The following is a 14,858-nucleotide window of genomic DNA, read 5'->3' as shown; positions in this document are numbered from 1 at the left end:
TTCCAAAAATGGATAACTTACTGTAATCTTTATGATTTCATAATTTATAGACTAAATAAAGACTCCAGTGGCTAAGTTGGATGTAATTAAAATTAAAAACTTCTGCACTGTGAAGTACAATATCAAGTGAATGGGAGAACAAGTCACAGAATGAGAGAAAATATTTGCCAAAGACACACCTGATAAAAGACAAAATATACAAAGAACTCTTTTTTTTTTCATACTAAACTTTTTATTAAAACAGTCCTTACAACATATTTAAAATGGCATGTTCCACAGTCAAATATTTAAGAAAAAAAATCTATATGCAATTATTGGCACACAAATTTAAGAACATAATTAAAACCAAGCCAGATCTCTTGCTGTATTTCTATATCTATATACAATTAGATATATATCCATACAGATAGATATATTTTCAAATTCATGTCAGTGACCTGGAATACCTGAGGTTTCAAGTTGTTGGTTTTCCAGATAGTACAAAACATTTTTCATCCACTTTATAAGGGACATGGCAGATCCAGAAAGAATAACTTTGGTTAATAAATGCTGTCTCCCAAAGATCAAACAGAAGTCCTCAATGGGATTAAGGTTTATCTTCAGAGGTTTCTTCCAAGTGGAGGTTGGTCTGTGATGTAAGGAATGATTTCCACGTAGCAAGGCACTGTTCATAATAATGGATATTCTCCTCAGCCATATCTGTAAATGCTAACTTGATGTCATTTTGCATATTTTGTTTCCATCTTTCCCAATCTGCTTTCAGGGCATTATTAGCGCATTCCACTTTATCTTCAAGTTTTCCAATCTCCTCTGGAAGCAGATCAGTATCTGTCTTTTTATAGGTCAAAGCTTCAACTTTGGAATCCAGTTCTGCTTGTATTTGGTCTCTTCTTTTCATAACACCCATTAACATTTCACTATAAAGCACGTACTCATGTACAACAGGAAGCAGGGCCTCTGAGAGTCCAGACATCCGCTTTTCAGTGGCCTTACAGCATCTGTCAATGCAGCCGGCAACATCCTTTAGAGTATCAACCAGATCCTCTTCTGACGCTGACCACAGAATATGAATTGGGCCATATTCTTTCATTTCATCAAAATATTCCCTTTCTTCCTTATAAATTCTCTGAGATATTTTATCTATCAAATTTATTTTCTGGCTAAATAGTTCAATAAAGTTATTCATTTCCATGAACTCCTCTGGGCGGTTTTTAACTCCTCTCATTGAGGATGCAACAGCTCTGACTGTTTGCCCCATCCTGCTTAGCAATCCGGGACCTTGCTTCTTGTGAGAAGAGAGTTCCCAAGCTTGTGCAGTGAGAAAAATTTTGAAGTCTTCATTAAATGTTAAAGTTGGATGATCAGCAATTCGGTTCAAAAATTTATGTAAAGCCTTCCTGCGTGTCTCAATGAAGTCATCATTAAAGCGTTCCACCATTCCTTTTACTATAAACTTTTCTGGCAATGGTGGAATAATCAGAGTGGGGTGTGCTTCTTCCAGTTTTCCCTTCAACCAAAGGAAATCTTGATACCGTCTCCTAACTTCAAATTCACTGGAGTCAAATTCCCCACGAGATGTCTTAGTAATAATCCTATAGGTAATGAAAGTTTCTATTGTAGTAACGTGACTTTCAGGTTCATCAACTGTGATGAAGAGATCCTTTAAATCTGGTTCATCCTCAAACTTGATTTGGTTTATCATTGATAAAGGGGACGTTGGCATCATAGGGCTGAAGGAGTTCATGTCCATCAATGAGGCATCCTATTCTTTGGAAGCTTCTTGACTTCTCCAAAATAAGGGAATATGCCAGGAAAGAAGATACAGAATCTTGCTGAACACCTCCAGGTCGTGCTCGTCCTCGTCCAGATCCAGCACCTCCGCCTGCAACAGCGTGGAAGAGCCGCTGCTGCCCGGGAAGGGGGCGCTGCCCCCGGGGCTCTTCCCGTCGGCGCCCCCGGCCGGGAGGCCCGAGGAGCGCGCCTGACATGCCCGGCGCTCGCCCTCCATCCCGAGAGCGCGCGCCCGGCTGGCCGCCACCGCCGCCGCCACAAAGAACTCTTAAAATTCAACAAAAAGAACACAAAACTACCCAATTTAAAAAATGGGCCAAGACCTTAACAGACATCTCATCAAGGCAGATATACAAATGGAAAATAAGCATCTGAAAAGATGCTCCACATCTTATGTTGTCAGGGAAATACAAATTAAAACAACAATGAGGCACCACTACACACCTACTAGAAAGGCCATAATCTGGAACACTGACAACACCTAATGCTAGCAAGGAGGTGGAGCAATAGGAACTCTCGTTTCTTGCTGGTGGGAATGCAAACTGGTGCAACCACCTTGGAAGACAATTTGGGAGTTTCTTACAAAACTAAACATATTCTTACCTAAGATCGAGTAACTGCACTTCTTCGTATTTACCCAAAGCAGTCACAAATTTGTGTTCACACAAAACCCAGCACATACATGTTTACAGAGGCTCCATTTATAATTGTCCAAACCTGGAAGCAACCAAATGTCCTTTAGTAGGTGAATGGATAAATATACTGTAATTTTCATCTAAACAGTGGAATATTATTCAACACTAAAAGAAATGAACTATCCAGCCACAAAATGCCGTGAAGGAATCTTAAATGCATAATACTAGGTAAAAGAATCCAAACTGAGAAGGCTACATACTGTATGATTCCAACTACATGACATTCTTGAAAAGACAAAACTATAGTGACGATGAAAAGATCAGTGGCTGCCAGGGGATGGGGAAGGAATGAATAGCAAAACAAGAGGATTCTCAGGGCACTGAAAATACTCTGCAAAATGCTGTAATGGTGGATACATGTCATTATACATTTTCCCAAATGCACTGAATCTACAAAACCAAGTAGGGACCCTAATGTAAAATGGATTTAGGGTGGTTATGATGCATGTGTAAATGTAGGTTCATCAATTATAATAAGTGTACCACTCTGGGGTAATGGTGATAATGGGGGAGGCAATGCATGTTTAGAAGCAGGGAGAATACGGGAAATCTCTATACCTTCCTTCAAGACTGCTCTAGAAAAAGAAAGAAAAAAGAACAACCATGGAGGAGTTAAAAGGATGATTAGCAAATTGGAAAAATATAGTCATATATGTTAAGTGGGGGTAAAGTACTAAAGTATTATTAAAACTGAGATGGCAGCCATGTTAAAAAATATATATGTTCGGAAAATTTGGCAATAAACACAACGCATTCACACACACACACACACACACACACACACACACACACACCCCCACCCACCCCACACCCAAATATGCCCCAGCTAATATTCAATAGTAGTTGAAAAACAAAACAAACAAAAATCTCACTAAAGGGAGAAAAGGCAAGGAAACTTCAGGTAAACACCATATACTCGTCATCTTCTGCATCCTCTAGATAGGATAATAAAGTATATTACAGGAAAAGAGACATCCACGGGAGATAGTTTATCAGATCCCTTTCTGGGCATTAGAATGCATTCCCTGGCAGGAAATCTTGACTTCCTGCTCCAGGCTGGCTAGGTAGTTTTCTCTAGCACAGTATTTTCTATAGGTCCCTTCTTAATAGGGCACTAGGAATACTTTTAACCATGTATGTATGTGTCTGAATTGCCATAGTAGTTCAGTTGTTGGTGGTGGCAGTATCCATTGTATTCTGTCTTAGTTTTAGCATAAATGACAGATTCATCAGTCAGATGAATCAGTTATAAGCCACTACTCTCTAAGCTTGGGTTTTTTACTCATGTTTCAACCTCTTGAAACCTCCCCATTCACTTTAGAAACTCCATTTAATTTATTAAAAGCCACTTCTAGGGATCTCTGCCTCTCAAGCCATCCTTCCCAAATTCTGTTTGCCAAGCTAATTTGTTTGCTTATTTTGAGGATCAAGCCTACTTTCATGGGATTAATCTTTGCTATTTGGGATCTGTTCATCCACATTACATGTTGTTCTGTGCTTAATGGCCCTTGTCTCAGGGCAGGGATGAAGGAAAATGGATTGGGAAGAAACAGATGGAGATTTTTTTGCTTAATTTGGCTTTATCATATTACCAGTCATTGCACTGAAAATCCCAAATCTAGTAGTAGAATAAGGTGGTAGAAGATTACTGCCTATCTACAATTTTCTCTTTCCTGCAGGAAGGGCAAATTGGGTAGAAGGAGAAGATAAATTTAATTTTGCTGGTTTGAATTTGAGCCTGTCAGCAAATTTCCAAGAGAAAATGTTTTGAAGATAGTTTGAAATAAGAAACCATAGTAGATGTAGGGGATTTGAATTTCAGAAATAGTTTTGGAATCTACTTTCAGCAGTTTTACAGTTGGAATTCTGAGTGTACTTAACTTCAGAGAGGAAGTAAATCAATGGTGAGAAAGAGTTTTGGGGAATCAAAGAGGTTAAGTAAGCTAGCATGTATCGTATATACTAAAGTGCAATGAAATATCGGTTTTGGTTTTATGATAATAGCTATTCTTATTAAAAGGAGGAAGAGGATACAGAAATGGATTACTTATAGGGAATGAGGAGAATAATGACAGTTAAAAAGCCAAGGGAGGATACTAGAGACTTCCAATACTGTCTCTAGTATCGAATGTGCCAGAAAGGTCAGTGTCACTGACTGACAGACATTCATGAGATTTGGTAAACGAGAGAGTCATCAGAGATGATGTTAGGAGTAAGAGTAAGAGTACACGAAATTACAATGAGAATTAAGGCCAGCAACGGAGCATTTGTTTAGATTGTTGGCATAAAAACGGAGGGTGCTATGGACTGGTAAGTAGAAAGGACATTAAAATGAGTGAAAAAATATTATCAATCAGGAGGCATGAATATATTTCAGGATGGAAAGGCAGGGGAGAGAAGGGGAGATGCAGCTTGTAGTGAGGAAAAGATTGAACTGTTGTAGGGTAGGTAATCTTACAAAAAAAAAAAGGAAGCAATTTTGGGGTTCTCTCAAGAATTCCCTTCATCGGAACTCAGCCAGAGATGGTGTGGAGCCTGCCATACCACACGAGAGCTTGTTCTCTTTCCACTCTCACTAGTTGATAGATATTCTCTATCTATTTCATAGATTTTGTTTTCTTTCAATATCAATTGAAACTTTCCACCTTGCTTTGGCATTGTATTTATATTCTATTTGCCTACACATCTCACAATATGGCTTGCTTATGCTATACCACATAGAATTGTGTCATAGACACATAAGAAGGGTGAAATAACGGTGCACCTCATGCCCAGTAATGCAAGTGTTTGCAGGAATTGAATGACTACGCTTACTCAATATTCAAATATATATAAAAAAACAATTCTTTTCATAGCTATACAGAAAGTCTTCATGATGAGTAACTTCAGAATTATGAGTAGATACAAGAAAAAAACCTATTTTATTCTTTTTAATGTAAGGGTTTTAAAAACAGGATTATTTTTCAGAATTGCATTATCATGTGAAGTTTTTTTTGTTTGTTTGCGTGTGTGTGTGTGTGTTTGACTCAAGTTCAATAGACTTCACAAAATCAACTTCAAATTCTGTTATTGCCCTCCTTCACTCACCTCCTAGTGTCAAAATATGTGCAAAGGCTGAGATTTAGGTTTAAAAACATGGATATACACTTGAAACATCTATAGAGATTATCAGAGGCGAGTGTATTTTCCTAACCTTCTGTGATTTTTGCATACAGTGTGGACATAGGGGATTTTAAGTTGGTGCAAGTACTTTTTCAATTATAATTAGAACTGAACAAAAACAACAGTCAATAGTTGTGTTTTTTTGTTTTTGTTTTTTTTACTCCTTGGGGCTATAAGACGTCTGCAACAGGAATTACATTGTGGGACAGCAATGTGAGGAAGTTATTTAGGAAAAAATAATTAATTATAGCCATTATGATGATTTGATCTGAGCGAAAGAAAAACTTTTAAATAAACTTCTTATTTAATCCACCTGACTCCAGTCTTCTTTTGTACAAGCCCCAGAGGGATATTTTCATGTGGTTTATGTTATTCTCTCATGTTTGTTACTTCACAACTTTGTGATATTTACGTCAGTGCCAATGCCAATGACCAGAGAGAATTTGTTCACTCCATTCTTTCTCACACTCTGGATTGATTCACACAAATTGAGGCAGCATGTAGAAAAAGTTTCAGTAATTTCAGACAGGTCATGGATTGAAGAAACATATAGAGTGTTAATTGAAAATACTAGATTGTATGCTGTTTTCTTCCTAATTTTCTAGTTTAAAAGCTGGCTGGAGTTTTCTTTTTTGTCACATAATGTATGTCCACTCTTTTTTTACATTGGCTTTGGGTTGTTGCATGATTGAAACATCATACTGAAACTTGTTCTAAGCCAAATTATTATAAAGCATTTGATTGTGTGTCTCATGTGTCTACCACTTCTTTTGTCTTGATTATTTAGTTTGAAAAGATAAATTCAAGTTCACCTGGATGTAAGATAATTCTGGAGTCATATACCTAACAGAATGTCACAGTCTGTTTAAAAAATATTTTGTTGTACAGTTTTATGAGAAAATACATCTATAATTTTTCATTTTATAGAACTATGACCTATATTTCTCAAAGATAGCATTGGAAAACATAAGGCTTCTTGATCAAATGGCTATCATATTCATGGACCTTATAAATAATCCTGAATATGCGTGTGTATAGGGTAACTTTAAAAATATCTGTGTAAAAAGCTATAAATGTGAATTTAAAAAAATTATCTATTTTGTTTTTAATTAACACATACTAATACGTATTTGTACATAATTGCACATATGTATGATGTTTCTATACATGTATATGTTGTGCAAAAATCAAAGGTATTTAGCATATCCATCACCTCATACATTTATCCTTTCTTTGTGCTGAGAACATTCAAACTCACTCTTCTAGCTATTTTGAAATATGCAATGCAACATTGTTAACCATGGTCACTATACTGTGCAATAGAACACCAGAACTTCTTCCTCCTACCTATCTATAACCTTTGTATCTGTTGACCAGTTTTTCCCCATCCTCTTTTCCTTCTTCCCTCCTAGCCTCTGTTAACTGCTATTCTACTTTCCACTTCAGTGAGATCAATTTCTTCAGATTTCACATTTTCGTGAGATCATGCCATATTTGTCTTTCTGCACCTGACATATTTCATTTAACATGATTTTCTCCAGGCTCATTCATATTGCTGCAAAGGACGGGGTTTCTTACTTTTTTACGTATGACTGAATAGTATTACATTATGTATATATGTCACTTTTTTTTATCCATTCTCTGTTGATGGACACTTAGGTTAATTCTATATCTTGGTTATTGTGAATAGCAAGCAGTGTAATAAACATGGCAGTGCAGATATTTCTTGAACATGCTTATTTCATTTCCTTTAGTTATATGCCTAGTAATGAGATTATTGGATCACAAGATAGCTCTACTTTTAATTTTTTTGAGGAGTCTGCATACTGTTTTCCATAAAGGATATAGCAGCTGACATTCCCAACCAAAGCATATGAGTTCCCCTATCACCACATCCACACTAGCTTTTGTTATTTATTTATTTATTTTTAGTAATAGCCCTTCTCTTTGGAAGGAAGTGATAGCTCATTGAGGTTTCAATTTGCATTTTCCTGATGATTAATGATCCTGAAGATTTTTTACAATGTATCTGTTGATCATCTTATAAACAGATATGTCTTCTTTGGAGAAATGTATATTAAGGTTTTTTGCTCATTTTAAAATTGGATAATTTAGTGTTTTTGTTATTGAGTTGTTTGAGTTTCTTATATATTGTGGATATTAACCACTTGTCAGGTGCATAGTTTGCAAATATTTTCTTCCATTCTGTGAGCTGTCTTTTCACTCTTTGATTATTTACTTTGCTGTGCATAAGATTTTTAGTTTGATGCAATCACATTTTTCTGTTTTATTCTGTTGCCTGTGCTTTTGGGGTCTTATCCAAAACATTTTTGCTCAGATCAATGTCTTGAAGCATTTCTGCTATGTTTTCTTCTAGTAGTTTTATTGTTTGAGGTCTCACATTTAAGGCTTTTTGAGCTGATTTTTGTATTTGCTGAGAGATAAGGATCTAACTTCATTCTTCAGCATGTGGATATCCAGTTTTCCCAGCACTAATTATTGAAGAGACTGTTCTTTCTCCATTGTGTATGCTTGGCAACTTTGTCAAAAATCAGCTAGCTATAAATGAATGAATTTATTTCTGTGTTCTCTACTCTGTCCTATTTTTCTATGTATCCATTTGTATGCTGGTACCATGCTGTTTTGGTTACTACAGCTTTATAGTATATTTTGAAATCAGTGTAATGTTGTCATCTTTGTTCATTTTTCTCAAGATTGCTTTGGCTTTTGGGTCTTTTGTGATTCCATAAACATTTTAGGATTGTTTTTTCTATTTCTGTGAAGAATGTCATTGGTGTTGTGATAAGAATTGCTTTGAATCTGCAGAGTGCTTTGAGTAGAAGGGCCATTTTAACCATATTAATTCTTCCAATATATGAGCATGAAATATTTTTCCATTTATTTTTATCATCCTGAGTTTATTTAATCAATGTTTTATAGTTTTCAGTGTAGAAATATTTCACTTATTGGTTAAATTTATGCCTAATATTTTATTTTTTGTAGCTATTGTAAATGGGGTGTTTTCTTAATTTCATTTTCAAATAGTTAACTATTAGTGTATAGAAACACTACTGATTTTTGTATGTTGACTTTATTTTCTGCAACATTTTGAATGTATTAGTTCTAAGTTTTTAGTGGAGTCTCTAGGGTTTCTATATATAAGATCATGTCATTTGCAAACAATTTACCTTCTCCCTTTCCAATTTGGATGTCTTTTATTTCTTTCCTTTGCCTAATTGCCCTAAGTAGGACTTTCAGTACTATCCTGAAGAGAAGGATTATAGATATTCCCAATTTAATAACGAGGAGGTTATTAGAGGTTTCCGCATTTCCCCATTCATTATGATACTGGGTTTGGGTTTGTCATGGTTTATCTCTGTTGTGTTGAGGTACATTTCTTCTATATTTAATTTATTGAGAATTTTTATCATGAAGTTATGTTGAATTTTATCAAATTATTGTTGTGCGTCTATGGAAATGATTACTAAAAAAACCCATTTTTGTTTTTGGTTCTGTTAATGTGATGTATCATGTTTATTGATTTGCATATGTTGAACCATTCATCCCTGGAATGAATCCCACTTGATCCCGGTGAATGATCTTTTTAATGTGTTGTTGAATTTGGTTTGCTTATATTTTCTTGAGGATGTTTGCATCTATGTTCAGCAGGAATGTTGGCTTGTAGTTTTCTTTTTTATTGTGTCCTTGTCTGATTTCGGTATCAGGGTAATGCTGGATTTGTTGAATAAATTTGGAAATATTTCCTCCTCTTTAATTTTCTGGAATAGTTTGAGTAGAACTGATATTGGGTTGGTGCAAAAGTCATTGCTGTTTTTGCATTAAAAGTAATGGAAAAAACTCCAATTACTTTTGTACCAATCTAATATTCTTTCTTCTCTTAATGTTTGGTAGAATTCAGCAGTGAAACCATCAGGTCCTGGGCTTTTATTTGATGGGAGACTTTTTATTACTGATTTCATTCTGTTGCTTGTTATTAGTCTGTTCAGATTTTCTCTTTTTTCATGATTCAATTTTGTAGGTTGTATGAGCCCATGAATTCACCCATTCCTTTTAGATTAACCAATTTATTGGTATGTAATTGTCTCTTGTGCTACTTTGTATTTCTGTGTTATCAGTTGTAATGTCTCCTTTTTAATCTCTGATTTTACTTATTTGAGTCTTTTTTTTTCTTACTCTGGCTAATGATTTGTCAATTTTACTTATCTCTTCAAAAAATCATCCCTTTGTTTTATTGATCTTTTATATTTTTATACTGTATTTTATTTATTTCTGTTTTGATCTGTATTATTTTCTTATTTCTATAATTTTTAGGTTTAGTTTACTCTTTCTTGTCTAGTTCCTTGAGGTGCAATGTTAGGTTGTTTAAGATCTTTCCTTTTTTTTGATATAAGTCTTTATTGCCATAAACTTCACTTTTAAAACTGCTTTTGCTGTATCCTATAGGCTTGTCAAGTTATATTTCCATTTTCAGTTGTCTCAAGAAAATTTAAAATTTTACTTTTAGTTTCTTTATTCATGCAGTGGTTGTTTAGGAGCATGTTGTTTAATTTTCATGTGTTTGTAAAATTTTGAAAGTTCAAGACTCTTAGTAGGTATATTACATATTTCTCAGAAAGTAAAAATTTTAATAAATGTTGTGATTACTTGAACTATAAAATATACAGATACAGTTTACTCATTTTTTATCTTCTGAAAATGAATAATTGAAACCGCTACATATTCAATGCTACTTGAATTAAATTGAACCCCTAGGGAACTTAGGTGCTTGCACCTGAAAAATCTATTTGCATTCTAGTTTGTAATAGTGTAGTCATTTCAACTAAATGGAGATTACTAATTCGTAGAAGCCTGATAGAATCTTCTAATCTCCCCAGTCATTTGTCTTATTCAGGGTAGTGGACTTCTAGAAATGATGTTCTTCCATAATCTCTTCTGGCAATACAAACACACAGAGAAGTATCCCCTCTCCCCTCTTTCTTTGTTCCTTCCCTCAACTTTCTCCTCTTCGCTGGATCTCTCCCTGTTCTTTGTTAGTACTAGTGGAAATAGTTCTACTTTTTCATTTCCCTTTTTGTATCTACTTTAGATCTAAGTCTCTACTAGAACTTTCTTTAGGGGAAAGGGAGCCACAAGGGTGACCTTGTTTCCCACTTATGCAACCTACCTTCTTAAGGATTTCTCATGTGGCTGTCACTTTGTTTATTTTTGAAATGAAAACAGCTTTATGTTTTGTTTTAATTATTAAAATAATACATACTCATGAAAAACACATAATGTGAATTAGAAAAAATAAAATTTGCAAAACAAAATATAATAAAAATCAAAATAGAAAAAAATAAAATGTAAATTACCCAAAGATAAATACTGTTAACATTTTTATAAAAATCCTTAAAAATCTTGTAACCCAATAACATAATCCCTTTTCTGTAGGTGTGTGTGCCTGCACATATATATCTCTAGGCATGTGCAGACATACATATCTATAGAAGAGGGATTATGTTATTGGGTTACTTGCTTTATCCACTTGACAGTAGGTTATAGACATCTCTCTTTATCAATAAATGTCACTCCATATAATTGCTTTAGATTTCTACTTAGTATTCAAGAGTACTGATGCACCATAATTTGTTTAACTGAGAAAGATTAAGATTGTTTTCAATTTTCTCCTATTATAGACAATGCTGCTGGTATATCCCTGCATAGATATCTCTGCATGCATGTGTGATCATCTCCACAAAACACATTTCTACAAAGGGGATTGTTGTGCATAGGGTGTATTTTAGGATCACATTCAGCTTGTGTGTATGAGAAAATATAAGTAACTATAGTTTATCTGAGTACATTATTTGCTTGTCCTTCATAACAAAGTATGGAAGATGAAGTTCAGACTTGCAGCAGATATCGGAAGAACCAGGTTCATTTTTCTCTTCCTGTTCCACCAATTTAACATACAACTTTTTTCTTGCAATTGCAAAAAGGCTGCCTCATCTCTGAGCATTGCATTCCCATTTTAAACAGGAAAATAGTGGGAGGCAGTGACAAGGAGGAAAGGGAAGGATTTCTGTCTATATCAGGAAAACAAAACTCACAGAATCTCCCATGGATTTCTGTTTATGCTTCATTGACCAAAATAGTCTCACAAGACAAACTCTAACAGCAATGGAGACTGGCATACACACACACACACACACACACACACACATATATATGTATACACACACATATACATACACGCACACACACACACACAAAGTCTGGGCACATTGCCATTGAGAACATTGCCACTGAAAGAACATTGGGGGTTCTGTTAGTTTGGAGGATGGATATAGACAGGTAGTTAGCAGCATCTGTTACAAAGGCTCTCTGTGTTAAACATTTCCAACACACAATAGTCAACTATCGTGACTCTCGAAAGAGTGTCCCAATTTACCCCTCTCAGGTATTAGAGTGTGCTTCTGCTATGTCTGAAAGTATAGGAGTAGGAACAGAGTTCTTTAGTGAACTTTGTTCTTGAACTTTCGTGGGAGGAAACGTTTGCCACTTGGGGAGGATGATCACTGGTCGCCAGACATGAGGGCAGGTCAGTTTTTACATTGTGTAAATTTTTTCTTCTTAAAGTTTTGGTTATTTATATTAGAAACAATGACACTGTGTACTCCTGCTTCTAATCATCAGTATCCTTGGTGCAGGCTGCAGTGGAAACCTAAAATGGAACTGAAGCAGAATCAAGGTGGTATGAGCTGCCAAAAACAGGACTTTTCTTTATTGGTAAGAAGTTGATGATGGGGAAGGCTATGTGGTAACATTTGGAAAAGTGTTCTAGGGATCAATAAGGTTGCCCTTCTCACCGATTCTAGACACTGTATTTAGGATTGCATTTCTTGCCAACCATTAAAGAAGCTTACACATATTTTTTGATTTACTTATATAATCATTTCTGTTTTGCATATAAAGGAATAATTGTGCATGAGAGAAACTATAAAAATTGTAACCACTTTAACATTCTGGTACATTTTTTCACATGTATAAAAACTTATCTGTGCACACACACATATAAACATGCTGAATCACGTTGTATATTTAATTTGGCATCTTACATTTTATACTTCACATTATTATAATAAGAATTTCCCCCAATTCTTATAATTATACTCTAAAAACATGATTTTAATGATTATATATTATTTTATTTCATTATTCTCGTATTGTTTGATTTTTAGTTTTTTCCCCTAATTTTTCTATGTTATTTAAATTTTAATATTAAGCATCCTTAAATTATAAAAGCCATTTAGTAGACTATTGGGTCAAAAGATAGAAAACATTCTGAAGCTGTATGTGGATACATTTATAAAATGTTGCATATACATAAATGTTGCCAAATCTTTCAGAAACTTTGTGCCAGTTTACTTTTTTGCTAGTAATGCAAGTACCTCTCTTTTTGCACTTTTGCACCCAAATATATCAATTTTAAACCTTGCTAAATTTGGTGTCATTATTTTTCAAATTATAAATTCTGTTGTTACCATTGAGTAGAAGTTTTTTCATTGTTCAACTCCCACTTAAGAGTGAGAACATGTGGTGTTGGTTTTCTGTTCTTGTGTTAGTTTGTTGAGAATGTTGGTTTCCAGCTTCATCCATTTACTTATTGTGTGAAGTTCAAATGACATATCTAAATTGGGACAATTTTTTTTTTTTTTTACTTTAAGAAACTGAACACATTTAAATTGTTCATTTGAGTGTAGTTTTATTATTATTATTATACTTTAAGTTCTGGGACACATGTGCGGAACATGCAGGTTTGTTACATGGTATACACGTGCCATGGTGGTTTGCTGCACCCATCAACCTGTCATCTGCATTAGGTATTTCTCCTAATGCTATCCCTCCCCTAGCTCCCCACCCTCTGACAGGCCCCGGTGTGTGATGTTCCCCTCCCTGTGTCCACGTGTTCTCATTGTTCAACTCCCACTTATGAGTGAGAACATTCAGTGTTTGGTTTTCAGTTCTTGTGTTAGTTTTCTGAGAATGATGGTTTCCAGCTTCATCCATGTCCCTGCAAAGGACATGAACACATCCTTTTTCATGGCCACATAGTATTCCATGGTGTATATGTGCCACGTTTTCTCTTCTTTTTTTTTTTTATTGTACTCTAAGTTCTAGGGTACATGTGCACAACGTGCAGGTTTGTTACATATGTATACATGTGCCATGTTGGTGTGCTGCACCCATTAACTCGTCATTTACATTAGGTATATCTCCTAATGCTATCCCTCCCCCCTACCCCCTCCCCACAACGGGACCCGGTATGTGATGCTCCCCTTCCTGCGTGCAAGTGATCTCATTGTTCAGTTCCCACCTATGAGTGAGAACATGCGGTATTTGGTTTTCTGTTCTTGCGATAGTTTGCTGAGAATGATGGTTTCCAGCTGCATCCATGTCCATACAAAGGACACAAACTCATCCTTTTTAATGGCTGCATAGTATTCCATGGTGTATATGTGCCACATTTTCTTAATCCAGTCTGTCACTGATGGACATTTGGGTTGATTCCAAGTCTTTGCTATTGTGAATAGTGCCGCAATAAACATACGTGTGCATGTGTCTTTATAGTAGAATGATTTGTAATCCTTTGGGTATATACCCAGTATGGGATTGCTGGGTCAAAGGGTATTTCTGGTTCTAGGTCCTTGAGGAATTGCCACACCGTCTTCCACAATGGTCGAACTAATTTACACTCCCACCAACTGTGTAAAAGCGTTCCTAGTTCTCCACATGCTCTCCAGCATCTGTTGTTTCCTGACTTTTTATTGATAGCTATTCTAACTGGCTTGAGATGGAATCTCATTGTGGTTTTGATTTGCATTTCCCTAATGACCAGTGATGATGAGCCTTTTTTTTTTTTTAATATGTTTATTGGCCGCATAAATGTCCTCTTTTGAGAAGTGTCTGTTCATATCTTTCATCTACTTTTTCATGGGCTTGTTCATTTTTTTTTTTCCTTGTAAATTTGTTTAAGTTCTTCGTAGATTCTGGATATTAGCCCCTTGTCAGATGGATAGACTGCCAAATTTTTCTCCCATTCTGTAGGCTGCCTCTTCACTCCAATGATAGTTTCTTTTGCTATGCAGAAGCTCTTTAGTTTAATTAGGTCCTATTTGTTAATTTTGGCTTTTGTTGTTATTGCTTTTG

The 14,858-nt window shown here is 35.3% G+C and overlaps 1 protein-coding gene across 1 annotated transcript; it reads right to left on the bottom strand.

Moving 5' to 3' along the window:
• Nucleotides 1-209: 209 nt before the first annotated feature.
• On the bottom strand, nt 210-2,039 carry LOC715581 (sorting nexin-7). The gene is given in 1 exon segment (XM_028848184.2): nt 210-2,039. A coding segment is annotated over 1 exon segment (1,422 nt). The 5' UTR covers nt 2,009-2,039; the 3' UTR covers nt 210-586.
• Between the last annotated feature and the right edge of the window lie 12,819 nt (nt 2,040-14,858).

This window comes from Macaca mulatta, chromosome 1, assembly GCF_049350105.2.
Source record: "Macaca mulatta isolate MMU2019108-1 chromosome 1, T2T-MMU8v2.0, whole genome shotgun sequence".
Lineage (NCBI taxonomy): Eukaryota > Metazoa > Chordata > Mammalia > Primates > Cercopithecidae > Macaca > Macaca mulatta.
The sequence above is the reverse complement of the archived record's forward strand: the minus strand, read 5'-3'. Positions and strand labels throughout refer to the sequence as shown.